General features: G+C 38.4%; 1 protein-coding gene across 11 annotated transcripts in view; it reads left to right on the top strand.

The window, feature by feature from the left end:
* Positions 1–16,318, top strand: part of ZNF106 (zinc finger protein 106) — a 33,677-nt gene that overhangs the window by 6,128 nt on the left and 11,231 nt on the right. For 10 of the 11 annotated variants that reach the window (XM_015864314.3, XM_015864319.3, XM_015864318.3 and 7 more), the window contains 11 exons: positions 270–331; positions 4,922–5,116; positions 7,084–9,147; positions 10,106–10,727; positions 11,572–11,641; positions 12,600–12,754; positions 12,847–12,907; positions 13,222–13,557; positions 14,189–14,966; positions 15,360–15,415; positions 15,890–16,035. In XM_015864314.3, coding sequence (XP_015719800.2) covers positions 270–331; positions 4,922–5,116; positions 7,084–9,147; positions 10,106–10,727; positions 11,572–11,641; positions 12,600–12,754; positions 12,847–12,907; positions 13,222–13,557; positions 14,189–14,966; positions 15,360–15,415; positions 15,890–16,035 — 4,545 coding nt within the window. The remainder of the gene's footprint in view (positions 1–269; positions 332–4,921; positions 5,117–7,083; positions 9,148–10,105; positions 10,728–11,571; positions 11,642–12,599; positions 12,755–12,846; positions 12,908–13,221; positions 13,558–14,188; positions 14,967–15,359; positions 15,416–15,889; positions 16,036–16,318) is intronic. The other variant, XM_015864323.3, reaches the window with a different exon arrangement.

Genomic DNA, 16,318 nt, shown 5'->3' with positions numbered 1-16,318 from the left:
AATATTTTTGCCTTTATACATGCTGCAAGGTATTTGTGCAAATGCCAGTGTAATAATTCACACAACTCACGAGGGTTCAAGATGTTGCTTTCCCTTTGGAGATGTGTATTCAAGGACTGGGGAGGATAACGATTAGTGTCTGTTCTTTGAAGATTAAAAAATATTTCTGCTCAAAAGCAGAAAAAAAAAAAAAAAAAGGAATGTGAAATCTTTGGAATAGCTTTCTTTCATTTTATGACCAATTCTACTTTTCCTTCTCTCTGTTGAAGGAGATGGAAGAACACATGAGGAGCATGCTTCATCACAGAGAACTTGAAAACCTGAAAGGAAGGTATGAGAACCATAGTGAATCTTGCCTCTCTGTGCAGTTATGCTCAAGAACAACTAATGTACTATTCCTCAAACAAGCTGAATTGCACAATTTATTTGAGGGATGGTTTGTGATCAAGTTGGCAATGGCCGTGTTATCCGAATACATAAAACTCAGGAGGCTTGTTAACTGTCACAAATGATGTGAAAAAATAAAATGGAAGATAAAATATAAAAACAATGTTTCTTAGTTCTTGGCTGCTTTCTGTTTGGTTTCCTGGAAGCAGTGGAATTCTGCCTTTGATAGAATTACAAACACCATTTTTTTCCCTTTTGAAATAAACTTTATATGTCTTCAGTTACTAAATTTTCAACCTCTGTGGGAAATCTGACATCTTAGACGTAGGACTGCACCTGTGCTTGAGTGTCAGTCTTGTCCTCCGCCTCTCTGGTCCGGTTGTTTGGTTGTGGGAGCTAACCAGGGTGGATGATGGTTTCCATGGCTTTAATTATAATCTGTGGAAAGCGGAAGGAGGCAGGGGGTATTCAAATACCATCTTTATAATATGGAAACCGGATGCAATCAGAGTGCACATGCAAGTTCCTTTAATTTTGTGTGCTCTTTGAGGTAGGCAGAGATATCAGATGGTTTACACTTAAATACTTGCCTTGTTTATAGTCATCTCGCACCACAAACTTCATATGAAAATTGCATATCTTTGTTAAACAACTTCTAAAGGACTAAGAAGTTATTTTCTTTCAACTCCTGAGTGTGGGAGGTCAGTTTTGTTAGGACATCTATCTTACATTCAAGGAAGATAAATGGTAGCCAGCTTCTGTTTGCATTAGTTCTCAGGTTGGAGCATGGCTGCACCTCTCTTATACCTCATTGAAGGGCTGACTGCCTCCAAGGAATGATCTCTTCCTGGAGATCCCTCCTTGGTGGAGCTTTCCCCTGTGAACCTTTTATCATCTGATGTTGGGTGAGCAATTTTCTTCACTTCCTTTCTAACACTTTTCTGTTGTGCTGATCCTTCTGACATCTTTTCTCTGGTGAAACACTTTTTCCCATCTTATTGATCTGTCTTATTGCGGCCGCTTTTAATAGAAGTCTTCTGGAAATTCTTTGGTATATGCGCATGCCCACTTGTGTCTGCAAATAGCAATTACAATAAAATTTAAAAAAGAAGTCCTTGTAGGATGGTGAATGCATTGCAAGTCATCACACTTCTAACCTGTTCTATAGTTGGCAGAGAGTTCCAGTTGTGTTGTCTTTGATACACCAAGACTGCAACTAGGATTTGAGCTCCATTGTGCCTACTACTTTATAAATTTCATGCTATATAAATAAAAAGATATTGCTTACCTTGAACGGCATAGTAACTGTCAGTAAATAACCTCTGTTGGCCAATTTCTGCTTCCATCTATATGGAAGCTTCAATTTTTATCATGTCACATTGAGAAAATGTATGAAAGCAGTTTCTGGCAGCTCTTCAAATAAAAACTGCTTTGGATTTAAGATAGAAAACAAATGGAAAAAAAACCCAACAAATCCTCACTTTACACTGCTTTATTATTTACTTATTTATTTATTTTGCTGCTGTTGTCATCCTCTGCCTAGACTTCTGTTTTTTTGTGTGTTTCTTTTTTTTCCCCGTAACTTCTGCTAGTTATTTAGAAATAAATAATGAAAACCCCAGGTCATCCTGCTTTCATCTCTACTGTGCCTCGCACAACTGGCCTTGTCAGCTAAGAACGTTCTGAAAACGTGCCTGCGATTGAGCACGTCGTAGTATTTGATATCTGTCTGCTGAGAGTGAAAAGAATTTGTTCTGTTACTGAACAGCTGGGAAGCGGTTGCTCAGAAACCAGAATGCCCTCAGCACTAGAAGTTTATTTAGGGCTTCTGGTCAGCTTACTTGTAGAGCATTTCTATTCTAGACCTTCTTCTGGTAGTAATTCTGAGATTAGAGTGGCTACAAGGACAGAAAAGTGATGAGCTTATAATTTAATGTATTTTAGCATCTAATTTCTTGCCTTCTTAGTCTTTTGTAGGTAACACAAATTTTTAGAAATCAAATATTATAGAAGTTCACAGTAACCTGTCAGTGATCTGACAATTCTCAGCTTCCTATTTCCTTAAGACTGAAATTAAACTTACTTTAATCGGTATTATTTTTTCCACAGTAGTAATATATGGTAATGTTAATTGCTTATTTTAGAAGAATGCATGGAAAATATTTGTTCTCAAAAAGAATTTATGGACTTGAGTTTTTACTGTTCAGTAAAAGCCTTGTTCTCTTCCCTGTGGTTGTCCTCCTTCCTTCCATTTCAGTTAGGAGTCTTTTAGGAGTTTTGTGAAGAAAGCATTGTGAAGCAAGATGTGCTTTAAGTTGAAAATGCGAAATGCAAGTGACAGCCTAATAAGTGAGTTTGAATTGTGTGACAGAAGATGATACCATTAAAATAGTATTATATTAATATTTGCTACCTTCAGATTTAACATCCAGCTGGAAGTTTAGACAGAGGAGATAAATGAGATGCACATATTGGTTCATGCTTTTCTTTTAATTTGGTATCTCAAGGGCCGGAACACCTTTCTTGAACTTCTTCAGGCTCTTTTAATCGAAGCCTTTATTCCCTGTGATATGTTATGGGAATTGGATGTCAAGTAGAAAGCTTAAGCAGACTTTATTTCATTTTCAATTACAAAAACAGTACTTTTGTATGAGACGTAGTCTGGCATCTGAAATCACTTACAGAAAATAAAGCCCATGGATGCTGTCATTATGGGAATACTCTTTTCCTGTTTGTTTCAAACTGTTTTTTACCTCTTTATTAAAGTACTGAGAAGTTCTATGTGAGAATACAAATGTGGGTCTTATAAAGGATTCAGAGTGTTCACTAAGATGTGATAGTACCCATGAGGTGTGTTTCTTGTTGAGTCCTTGTCATGCAAATGATGTTATAGAGACAGAGCATGTTTTTCAGCAAGATGCTTCTATGTACAGTTTGTCTTAAGGTGGTCCATTTATATGTGTGAAGAGCTGATCCATTATTAGAATTCACCGATTGTATGTGGGGTTAGTAAGACAGAATGAGTTTATGTATAGAATTTACGCTTTGACTGCTTGTTAGCAAGTGTGAAGTCAGCAGAAAGAAGTACACCCTTCTCCAGAAAACAGACTGTATTCGTAAGGTACCTCTTTCATAAATGAAATGTACCCAAATATTTAATCTGAAATGAAATATGAACAGTGTAATTTTTGAGTTAGTCTGCTTAACCCTCTGTGACTGTGCTTGGATGACTTCACTGATTAGATTTCTCAACTACGTTAGGAAGAAAAACAAATTTCTAGGGAAAATAAAACATTGATTTTTAGTAGTTTGCTGCTGATGCTCATGAAGCACTCCGCTTAAGGATGCTGGCTTAGATTTTTGAGTGAAGATGCATCTTGCAATCTGTTTCTCAATTTACTTTTTTTTTTCCCTAAAAACTGAGGATTCATGTTTGACCTTCTCCTTTATGGATCCCAGTTTCTTGACCACAGTTAGGAACTGTGCTGGTAAAACAGTGCTATTGTTATGAGGCTTCTCAAGTGTGCCATGCAGTGAGGTAGATTTGCTTGTGTTAATTAAATGGCAAAGTAGTAGGAAACGCTGTGGAGGCAGACAGTGAGTCCTACCTTGTTCCATCTGAATGGTTTTCAATGGACTGTACTTACTCATGTTTTTTGTCCTTTTTTCTTTTTTAGTGGTGAACAAATTTTGTTTAGGTTATGTTAAAATTCCTGGTTTCTGTTAGATTTGTTAGGAGAACAAATAAGGTATTTTTAGATTATTTTTTTTAATTAAAAAAAATTTGTAACCTTAGTCCAGTATTCACTGAAACATGAGTGAAACCATATGTCTGCCACAGCTGTCAACTTCCTCCAGCTGAAATAATTACTGTATTTTTTAAGATATGTCCTCTAAAGTGGAAAGCAGACCTCATGCACATTTGAACCAAATAAAGTACAGTGAACTAAAGACACCCTCCTGTTGCTTGCTGTGCTGTGGAGTCTTTAGATTCCAGGCAGCAGTCTCAGCTGTCCCAGTTTAGGCTGTGCTGTAGTAGGATTGGCTGTATCCATGTACTGCCTCCTCCCTTTTCTAAATTTCACTGGGGGAAGGCTCAAGGCAAAGATTAAATGTAGAAGCTGTCACCAGGCTTCCCTAGTGCAGCTGGCACCATGGAAGGGCTTCAGAGCAGCTCCTGCTAGCTCTGTAAGCCTTCCATTCTGCCTCCTCGCTCACTATGTTTCCTCTGAATAGATTTTGAGTACAACAATTCAAGACGAATTTCTCTTCCGGTTTAACGCAGCTCTATTCTCAAGTCTTCTACCTCTTGATTGTTGGAAAAAAATCTTTTGAAAACTTACCACCAAAAAAACATTGAATGAAAGAAAAAACAGAGAATTCAAGTAACAAACATATCGAGCAAAACCTAGTAGCCTTCAACACAAGCCATTGGCTAAAGGCAAGCATATTCAGAGGAAACAAAGTATAACCAGAAATAATCCACCATGCCTGTTGGCAGAGCCAAAAGCCCACCCTCTGCCTCTCTTCCTAGGGACAGCAACCACCAGTGCCAGGTATGCAGGGTGACGCTGGTGGGCTTGTCAGCATATGCCAAGCACATCTCCAGCCAGCTACACAAAGACAATGTTGATGCCCATGATAAAGCGGAAGAGAAAGAGGAGGCAGAAGAAGAATACCTTGACAAAGAGCTTATTCAACTAATCAAACAAAGGAAGGAACAGAACCGGTGAGTTTTCCTTTCTTCTTTTAATTGTAATGTCATAGGAGTGCTTATAGCACAGTCATAATTTGTTCCTAAGGAATGGGTGCTCATGAAACGTTTGTTTAAAAAACAAACCAAAAGGTTATGCTGTAGCATTCAATTACCTAATGTGAGATCTTGTGCTTTGAAAGTACTTAGGGTGTTATTTTAACATGTGATACTCGTTTTAACCGAAGGGTTTAATAAATGTGATGGTAGGGCTGTTTTTGTTTTTAGTGTGATGGGAGGATGGTTCTGCAGGGACTCAGCTTTTTCAGAACTGCTTGTGAATGTCCTTTAAAACCTTTGTACGGTCTGTTTTTTAAATGAATTGGATTGTTTAGTTAATGTCACACTAAAATCCCGTAATCCATGAATGAAGTTCCTTACTCATTTTATCTTGCTGCTTCTCGGCAGCTAAAGGGAATTCTTATGACTCACTGTGAAATAGAAGGCTGCAGAGATTAGCAAGCGCATGTGACTTTGCAAGTGCGCATTGCTAATGCAATGTTCCAATTGGGAATTTATTTTTTCTAGTGCTTTTACAGCATGACAGTGGTACTAAAGGGCCATATGATTATTGAAAGAAGCTCTTGCTCACTACTGAAAAATTCAGTTAGTGCCTTAAAATGCACAAATGTCTTTATTGTTTAGTTTTGAATCCATTTCAGCATAATAGAGTGCCACTGTTCAGTGTGGTGTTCGTGTTTGCATAATAGCAGATGTAGATGGTGACAAAGTCATTTTTCTTCATTCTTTGGTGAAAGTGCTGTTAGTCCAGTGCTATTAAGACAAATAGAATCTTATAAAAATCTGTCAGTTGGATATAGATTTGGGTAATGAAGAAAATTACACGGGTAAAGTTACAGCAAAACTGTTTCCATTAGATCATAGTCCAGTTGAGTCAGCTCCTAGAACTAAAGGTATCATTGAGATGTTTATTTGATTTTTTTGTCTCAAAGCTCAGTTTAGCTTAGCCCATTTCCCACTAGACATTAATTATTTGTGCATCCTTTAGCAAAAATGGAATGTGTTGATATTTTAAAAGGTAGTGCAGTATAAATTTCAATTTACTCATATCAGTTGTTTGGTTTTTTGTAGCAGAGAGTGGTATGAAAGCTTCCTGTCCTGCTTGTCCAGGAACTTAGAGTGAATGTTTTTCTGTGATCAGGTTTTGGGAATGAAAACTTTTATTAAGACTCCTCATTTGATAGAATAAATACTTAATATATTTGGAGTGCTGACCCTGGGAATAGCTGCCAGTGTTAAGGTAGCGTTTATCTTTAAATGTGTTCTTGACAGTCTGCCAACCACAAGTATTTATCCAAAGGGCAGTAGATAGTGCTCGCACACACTTGAGTGCTGTGGACTCCTGGTTTGTTATTTAAAACCAGACAAAATAGGTTTTTGTCTCGGAAGTCTGGTTTCTCTGTATGTTCTATATCTGTGTTTTAACATAAGCATTATAAACTGAGACATGATCTCAGTTTTTTTCTCTATTAAGTAGAACAACTTCATTTCTCAGTAGTTTCTGATTTTCTTTCTATTTTGTATCAGTTCACTCTGGTTATGCTGTCTAGCACCGATAAAGTAGTATTCAGGGGAAAAAAAAATCTGACTACTTCTTAGTTTTTTCTTATCAAGATTCCTCAAATTGCAAAGGGTGTACAATAAGAATAAGCTTTCTGACAGCTCTGCTTAAACTATCCCTGAATCAGATCAGTTGTTCTTGTAGGAGCAACTTTGAAATGCAAGTTTTAAGTAAAGGTACAACACTAGAGTTGAAAGTCAACCAGTGCAGAACTTTGAATGATAAAGTAGCTAAGTAAGTTGTCTCCGTTTCTTCTTAAGTAAAACATCTTCCTAGTGCAAGCTAAATGGATGGGACTTGTGTTCTGTTGGCTTTCCATGGAATAGCATCAGAATTTGTCTTCTTCTAAATTGTTTTGTAGGCAAGCTGAACCATGCTGTATAAACCAAGAAACAGAATGTGATGATAGATCACAGAGGAGGCGAGAAGAGAGAGCTACATACAAAGAAAGAGAAGCTTATGATCAGTCATCGTGGCATCATCACAGTGCATCACAAAGGGACTGGAAATGGGAAAGGGATGATTATATTAATTCTAGACAGGGCCAATTTTCACACTCCCAGAGGAACGCTAATACAAGTAGGCATCCAGGTGGCCCAAGGGGACGCTCTGGGTGGCACCAAAATGCTTCAGGAAGCTCTTCAAGTTGGCATAACTATGGGAATTCTGGAATTGTTTGGCATCCAAATGGGCAAGGAGGAGGAACATCAAATTGGCATCACAGTGCCAGAGGGAGAAGTTCTACTTGGCACACAGAAGGAACTGGTAATTTTTCTAGCTGGAAGTGTAGAAGTTATGGAGGAAACTGGCAGTCTAGTTCTCACGGCGCAAATAGCTGGAATTTTGGAAGCTCTAGAGATACATATTTATTAGAGCCACCTAAATATAATAAGGAAAGATATACGTGGCAGTGGCAGGAGAAAGACATAACTGATGTTCTTCCATACAGAGATCGAAACAATAGGAGTGACTCACTTGATTTTACTAGTGATAAACTTACTTCTGAGGGGGCATTGGATTTTGGTACTTCCAGGCAACCAGAAAGCAAAGCTCCAAGAAACAGTGGAAAAAGTGGGAGCCCTTCAAGAGATAAAATACATCGCTGGACTCCCTACCCATCCCAAAAATCTACAGAGCAGCAATCATGGTTTGAAGATGTTTCTAAAGCTACAGAGAAAATGGATTCTATATTTTTGCCTCTTACTGAATCATCAGTAAAAGGAAAAGCTTGTGAAGCCGCTGCTAGCATCCCAAAACTTAAAAAATGGGAAGTATCTTCCCATTCTAACATAACACTAGATTACCCTGGTTCCAGTGATGAAAAGCCTGACAAAGATGATGGCAGAAGTAGTAGGATGCCATCACTGAAATCCCCTCTTCTAAATATCATGGACGTTAAGTTGTCTTCCCAGAAGCTGGACACAAAAAGTCTGTTCAAAAATGTCAAGTCTTTGTTATTCTCACCTAGTATCAAAGAACAGAACCATTTGAAAGCACTGAATCTGGAAGCTAACAATTTACCTTCTTTGTCGTCAGAGCAACATGATGCATCTGCTGGCGACTTACAAGGCAACAGCAAAGACACACTTAGCAGTAATCTTGGTGAGCCTGTTGATAATTTAGGTGAAGCAGAACAAAAACACAAAGATGTTCAGTCTAACCATTCCTTACAAAATGCTCCCTTAAACTCTTGCAAGAATACAAGTGACCAGAATATGGGAGAAACGGGGAAAGCATCACCAAAGAATGAGTTCAAGCTACATTCATTAGAAGATGTGAGTGACGATGAGTTAACAGGAAGAGAGAAAGTAGAAGAAAAACAGAGTCCTTCTGTTAGTTCTTGTTTACTCTGCGACACTCCAGAAGGTCAACTTGCTGCCTCTGAAAAGGATGTTGATGAAAAGCCATCTGCTTCAAGCATTGCATCTGCTGATCTGAAAGATTCTGCATTTCAGATGGAATCCACAGATTCTCCATCAAACAGACAGGAGCTCTTGCACGTGGGTTTGAAAACCTCCTCACAGGAAGGAGAAGTGAATGAAGAGCATGTCAAGTCAGGTGGTCGCTTTGAAGTGGAAGGTTTTGAAAATCATTCAGATCATGAGCTGCAGAAAGGAGGAAGTCAATCACTAGGCCTCCTTCCTGATTTAAGTAAACTTGGCCTCCCGGCCTCTCTGCAAAGAGACCTGACACGGCATATTAGTTTGAAGAGCAAAGTGGGAATACACCTTCCGGAGCCCAATCTCAATAACGCACGGCGCATTCGGAATGTCAGTGGTCATCGGAGAAGTGAAACTGAGAAAGAGTCGGGGCTTAAACCCACCCTCAGGCAGATCCTTAGTGCTTCCCGGCGAAACGTGAACTGGGATCAAGTCATCCAGCAGGTATCAAAGAAGAAACAGGAACTTGGCAAAGGTTTACCAAGGTTGGTAGCTTTTAAGTGTAACTGTGTGTGTGTGTATGTGTGTGTTTAAGGGATTGGGTTGTTTTCACCTCATCTTAAGTGAATTTCAGAATGCTAAAATGAAAACTTCATAATGAAGCGTTTTGATACAGCCGTCTCTTAGCATGACAAGTACTTGGAATTTTTTTGATTGCTTCTGTGGCAGTCGGTCTACAAATAAGTGACAAGAGTTTGCTGCTCAGAACAGATTCTGATGAGCTCGCAATAATTGCTTAATACCTGAATATACATGACATGTGTAGGAATGCATTTGTGTTTCAGGTTCTAGTAAATGGAAGTGTGTAAAACATAATAAGAATGTGAACAGCACTGTTGCAATTGCTTCATGTACTCTGGACATGTACAAGAAATGCTTGAATTGTTGCAGACAGAATAATTTTTCACTTTTCAGATATGAATCTGTTTTTATCTGATAAGCAGTTTGTATTTGTGTTTAGAGCGATTGTAAAATATCTCATTCTTTAAGCCTCTTCGAGGGACTGAAGGTTTTACAGACTCTTGAAAATGTGTAATCTTTGCTTGTTCCAAACTGGATTACAGGTAGTTCTGAAAATGATTAGTTTTGCTTCTGTTTGAAGTTTTGCTTTATAAGACTCTGAGAAGCAAAGGCAACAGCTTTAACGTCACTTGAGTGCTGAACAGATCTTCTGGATGATATTCAAGCTTTTAGAGTTAGTTAATATTTCTTTGTGTTTTTGGAAATTGTCCTGTCATTTCTTAGCAACAAAACGTGTTTTTGTGATATATAGTATACAGTTGCTACATGAGATGGAAACTGCAGAATACCAGTTTAATGAGTTGCTGATCGTTTCAAACAGTAATATGCAACTCGGAATGGGGGAATCTTATTTATTTTTTTAATTAGATTTAAATGGTTTGTTACATGTGTTGTTTATTTATTTGTTTTTCCTTGTTAAAGGTTTGGTATAGAAATGGTGCCTCTTATTCAAAATGATCAAGAGTCTCTAGAACTTGTTGAAGAATCTGATTTGTCTACTCTGGAAGGATTCCAGTGGGAAGGGATTTCCTTAGCAGCGCCTGGGTCAGCCAGAAAACGTAGCTTTTCTGAAAGCAGCGTCATTGCAGACAGACACCCTTCTGCTTACAGCTTTTTTAGTGAACAACCCAAAGCAAAAGAATGTGAGGAAAGGCAAGTAGTTGCAGCCAGACGCTTACATGATATAACATCTGGATATGAGGCAAGTGTTGACATACGAGCTGACTTGAAACAGGAGACCTCTTCTCTTTCTTTGTCACCGTTTGAATCTGAAAGAACTGAGACCACTGGAAGGAAACACAGCCTACAGGCTACTTCTGAGCTCACTGGCCTCATAAAAGCAGAGCAAGACAGTCCAGATAAGAGAGCACCTCTTCTTAAAAAACCGAATGTGTTAGAAGTATCAGAAGAAAATCCTCTGGCTTCAAGTGATGTACTTCTTGCAGTGTCTAACAACATAGATGCAGCTACAGACAGCAGCTACACTTCTGGTACTGAGCAAAATGACAGCCAAGGAGTTGGCAAGAAACGAAGAGCGACGGGAGTAAGTGTACAATATTGTGAAGTTTTGGTGTGCTAAAAACATTATTTCCCAGTCAGTGGTTATGACCAGAGAATGGTCTCTGTACGGATGAAATATTTTCCGTTTCTGCTTTTTTAGTGGAAGATTTTTGGTTAGACCTCTTTTTATTAGTAGGGACTACAAATGCTCTTCAGTTTTGATTTAGTGGCACGCATACTATGCTAGTAAATAAGCTGTTAAAATATTCCCATGAAAGTAGTGTTGCAGTGAGGATCTTGGTGTTCTAAAACTGAAATGAAAGCTAAACTGTATTGGACATCTGTGTATGTAGACATTTCAGGTTTTATGGTCAAACAAGGAAAGACAATCCTCTTTACAAAACCAAATGCTTAAAATAAGGTAGAAGAAGATTGGAGATGGTATCCTGTCTCTAAGCCAGAAATTTATCCATCTGAATTTATTTAATTGCCTTGTCATACACAAAGTAAAAAAGAAGCTTCTGATCAAATTAATCAGAATGGATTTGTTAAGTGTAGGAAGTGAGAGTTATAATTCCTCACTAATTTCATCCTTCAGATTTCCACTGAATCTATGAAGTAGAAAAGCTGAACCAAGTGTGTCTATTTAATAATATCTAAGCTGTCGATTTAATATTTCGTCTTAGTTGAGATGACAACATGGCACTCGCTTTGTTTCATTCTCACTTTTGAGAGGGAAGGTCATGTTACATAATAATATGCAAAATTATACATATTTTTTTCTGAGGGTAGAAGTGATACTTCTTGAGATAACAGTGGATGTTTGCCTTCTTGATTTAGGCGAAATTGCTATTGCATCTTTTGTTAATAAAGGATCTTACTTGTAGGAAGGATCCTCTCCTGAAATCCCCAGTCTGGAAAGAAAGAATAAAAGAAGAAAAATCAAAGGTAAAAAAGGTGAGTGACTATTATGTATGTTTGTGTGTGTCTATAATAGAGTCTATAATTGTAAATACCTAGTAGTACCATGACTTGGCTGTAGTGGCTTAGTGTTATGTTGGTGTGCTCAGGGTCATAGGGATGGACTCTTGTCAGGTCTGTAAGGCCTATAAAATTAGAGCTATAGCAATTGGATACATTTGGGTCTCTTTCCGTTCTTGTTTGGAATCTTGGCTTCCAGGTGACTAGTGAGATTCAGTGCGTGGAAGGATTTTTTTATTTTTCTTTCATGTTATTTTGTTCTATCACCATATTATTGTAGTAAATCTATTGGAAGAAATTAAGTTGAAAAAAGCTGATGAGTACACAAATTGAAACTCGATTGACTTGGAGCATCTCTGTAAAACCGGAGGACCTCTAAAAAGGAGGATGTTTACTGAAAACAGTGCTTACAGATTGTCAGGAGGTTGCAAACAGAAGTCTCACAGCTCAGATGTCATTTTGAATAATAAATGATTTTATCAGAGTTCTTTCAGTCTTAACCAGCTTTTTCTTGACCTCTGGATTGGCTGAATAATTTAAGTCATGTTTTGTTTAAATTTGTCTTTACCTTTTTTATTACATTAATGAAAAGAATGCATTTGTAGTTTCTGTGTGTATATAGTTCAACAAAAGATCTTTGTGAAACTGGGTCACTTTCTGTTCAGTGCTGGTAAAGCTATGATTTTTATTTTTTAAAGTTACTGCAGTCAAAGTTGACATAATATAAAGAGGAAATTATTAACTTTGTTCTTCTGTGCACTAAGCGATTGTTCCTGTGCGTAGATGCTCTATTTCAGTCTCTTGTACAACTATTAATGGTTTCCGTGTGTTTATAAGTTAGGAAGTGATAATATTTATTGAGGTATCACTTGTCATGTATTTTAATGTGTTGCCAAGTACCATTATATGCTAACCAATGTGGACTTTTTTCCAGAACGTTCTCAAGTAGACCAATTGTTGGCTATTTCACTGAGAGAAGAAGAATTGAGCAAGTCCTTGCATAGTGTGGACAATAGTCTCTTGCAAGCTAGAGCCGCCCTGCAGGCTGCATATGTTGAAGTTCAGCGGTTCTTGGTGTTAAAGCAACAGGTAACAGTAGGCTTTTGAGACTGACAGGACTAGAAGTTGGCAATCTGGGAAACTACCATTAGTAGAAGTGATTAAAAACTCCTGTTTTGCAGATAACCATGGAAATGAGTGCTCTGAGAAGCCAAAGAATCCAGGTCTTGCAAGGGCTACAAGGTAGGAGATGCTGTGAAACAATAGTGGTGAAATACTGACTCATTCTTTTAACTCAATGTCTTGTAAAAATTGCACTCATAAAAAGTGGAACAAAATTTTAGGCTTTGTGCACTGAAGTCTTTATTGTTCAGATGTGATACACTGGCTTTGTTAGCACTGCATCAACTGGCTTTCTTGCAAATTTTTCTCTTCCTTCCCTATCTGCCAGAAATGAACTTTTGACACCACTGACTTTTCTTGCAAGAATCTGTAAAAGTATGCACATATTTCTGTTCATTTGTTGCTTTGTTTTTTCTCTCCTCTTTTATCATTAGAGTCGTATGGACCTTCAGAACTGTCAGAGCAACTCCCAGTTAGTGTCTCAACTGAGAGAAGAAACAGCAAATCTCTGGTGTCAGCTGATTTGCTTCCTACAGGCTCTTTCTTGCCCCTTTTGGACACTTTGTCTCCTGTACCTTCATTGGGACCTTCTGTTCACGTAAACACATTAACACCATTCCATTCTGGCATCACGTTCACCACTCCTCCAGATTCCTCAGTACAAATTAAACGAGAACCTGTGTCTCCAGAAGCCTCAGAAGAAAATGTGAATTCTGTACTCCAGAGCTCTCTTTGTGCTTCACGAACAGAAGTGGTAGCACAGAAAGAAGGTATGTGTGGCTCTTCTTTGTTTTAAGAGATAGCTTGATGAAAATGCAAGATGTTCTTTTTTTCTGTGGACCAAGCAAGTTGGGTATCAAACCTGCAGGGTGTTGTGCAGGGTTGAACTCCCATTGAGCAGCTGAGGCACATTAGGCTTGTTTTGATTAATAATGGTCTTCCGCAGTAATGATGACTGCAATTAAAGGAACACACAACAATGGGTAGCAACATCTAAAGCCAGCACTGTAGGATGCACCAGAGGTTTTTTCTCAGAAGTTCAAAAGCATCCAGTAACTTGAATCCTTTGCCCCCTTGCATTGTTACTCGTACACAAGTAAATATTCTATTTCCCAGTGGCATTTTTTAAATACTGAATAGCTGTCTGGAAGAGCATATATGCATGAGCACATATTCTTTCAACATTCAGGAGTATGAACTTATAGCAGAAATGCTTAGTTGTGGCTTGAAACAGTAATTAAGCACCTGATGGGAGGGCAGGGGCCAACCCAGTGGAGCTCTGCTGCATGCAGTTCACCTGAGTGAATGAAAGGGACTGGAGAGACAACAAAAGGAAAGCAAGCCTTGCATAAATATTAGTAGCTATAGAGATTGAATATAACACTATTTTCTTTTCTTCAGAAGAGATCATCCAAAAAACATCATTGTATCCAGTTATTTCTGCAACCATATCCCTATCAGAACTGACAGCTTGTTTCCAGCGTGCTAATCAAGAAGTTCACAAGCCTGCTGAGGATAGGGGAAAGGCTGGACGTTCAGAGAATCCTTCTCCTTCGCTGTCTACTTTGAGCAAAAGAGAAGCAAATGGTACAGTGACTGAAAGCTTTTTACTGGATCAGTGTAGCACCTTGCTTCCAAATCACTCGGTTCTTCTAGAAATGCCAACGGATAAAACTCCCAGATTGTCAGCAGAACCTTCGGAACAACAGGCATCAAACACTGTAGTCCCAGTAGAAAAGGGGAACAAAAGGAGGAGAAAGTTAAGGAAAAAGAAAACGCTGAGGGCAGCTCATGTGCCAGAAAATAGTGATACAGAACAGGATATAATTGACTGTAAGCCTACCCGGAAGGTCAAGAGCGGAAAAGTTCCTAAAGGAGAAAAAGTTACAACATCCACTCCTCAAAAACAAGGAGATGGAGTTGGTATTCAAGCAGCTAGAAACAAGGATGAGAATGATAGTGATGCTTCTCTGGAACTAGTTGAAGTCGCAACGCCCCAGTGTGAAGTGGTTGACATTGGTTCATCAGAGTCAGGAGATGAGAAACCAGACAGCCCATCAAAGAGGGAGTCGTGCAGTGCTGTGGACCAAGCAGTCTTAGAGGCATCTTGCTCAGGTTATGATGAAGTGAGCTCTACCAGTGAGATTGGCGCAAGTTATGGGGATGATATGAAAAGAAGGTGAGATTATTGTAGATCTCCCAAAAGTAAAGGCATTAAATGATGCTCGCAAGATGTAATTTTTTTTGTTGTTGTTTGTTTGGAAAGTTTTACATCAGTAATTTTTAAATTTGTTTGGAAATTAAAATTGAGAGAAAATGTCTGTCTGTTTTTTGTAAATTGAATTTGCTTCTTTAATCCAATTTAAAAATGTGCATTGTTATCTACCAGTCTCTTAACAACTGGGATGTGGCCCTGCTGCCTGGAAAAAATATTTGTGATCTTAACCTGTTATAGAAAGTTTTCTGCTTAGTGTGGGGTCTTGTGTTCTGGAATACTACTTATACCAGTAACTTATTGAAAAATGAGCATGCAGAATCTAATCTAATCTTGCTTCCTTTATTTCTGTTACAGTGTGGCTGAGGCACAGGCTTCTACATCATCACTAAGAGGATCGAAGAACTCATCAGGTATATCTTTTAAGCTGTTCTTCTTGTAGTTTGCATATGATATATTACAAGAACTGGAATCAGGTCTAGACTAAATTGCTGCCAGAGAAGTTTAGCTATGAAGATTTTAAAAGTACACTTAAAGCATAAAAAGTGAAGCACGCTCACTTACCTTATCCCTCATTGGGAACTTTGTGCCTTGAGCCTTTGCCACCCCATCACACATCAACAGTTCTTCTACACAGTCTCCATGAGGCTGTGGGATAGACTATAATACACTTTTTGCTGTTTTAAAGATCTTTCTGGATTTGATATATAAAGATCTTTCAGACATTTTATGTTGTATTCTGACACTTACAGGCTCGAGCTGAGAACTGCAGTGAAATCTATAAAGATGCTGTGCCTACATAATAATTCTGCTGTTTGGTGAACAATAAAATGTAGTATGTATATATTTCATCATATAATCAAAGAATGTGCATCTCTGTTCTACAGAAGTGTCTTCAGAGCCAGGTGAGGATGAAGAACCTACAGAGGGGAGCTTTGAAGGACACCTGGCTGCAGTGAATGCTATTCAGATTTTTGGGAATTTGTTGTACACCTGCTCAGCAGACAAAACTGTTTGTGCCTACAATCTGGTTGTAAGTAAGGTTGCGACAATGCTGTAAGAATAATTCCAGTCACAAGGTTGCAGTTGTATTATTATGTAGCCTTACATAGTTAAGGAGGTAGCTGCTTTTTTGAGTGCTTAGATTTAATTATTTATTACTTTTTTTGCTCTCTTCTCTCCCCTTCATCTTGCAAGAAGGGAAAAAGGCATTTGTGGCAGATCCTGCTGTATTTATTAGCTGTTTCACCATGCTCTGTCAGGTGCAGATCCTGAGAGGTATTGCAGACCTTTACTCTGATGGACCATATGCTTTG

This window comes from Coturnix japonica, chromosome 5 (assembly GCF_054131305.1).
Source record: "Coturnix japonica strain WE chromosome 5, WE-NBRP24, whole genome shotgun sequence".
NCBI classification, from domain to species: Eukaryota; Metazoa; Chordata; class Aves; order Galliformes; family Phasianidae; genus Coturnix; species Coturnix japonica.
Note: the sequence above shows the minus strand (reverse complement) of the source record. Positions and strands in the feature narration are given on the sequence as shown.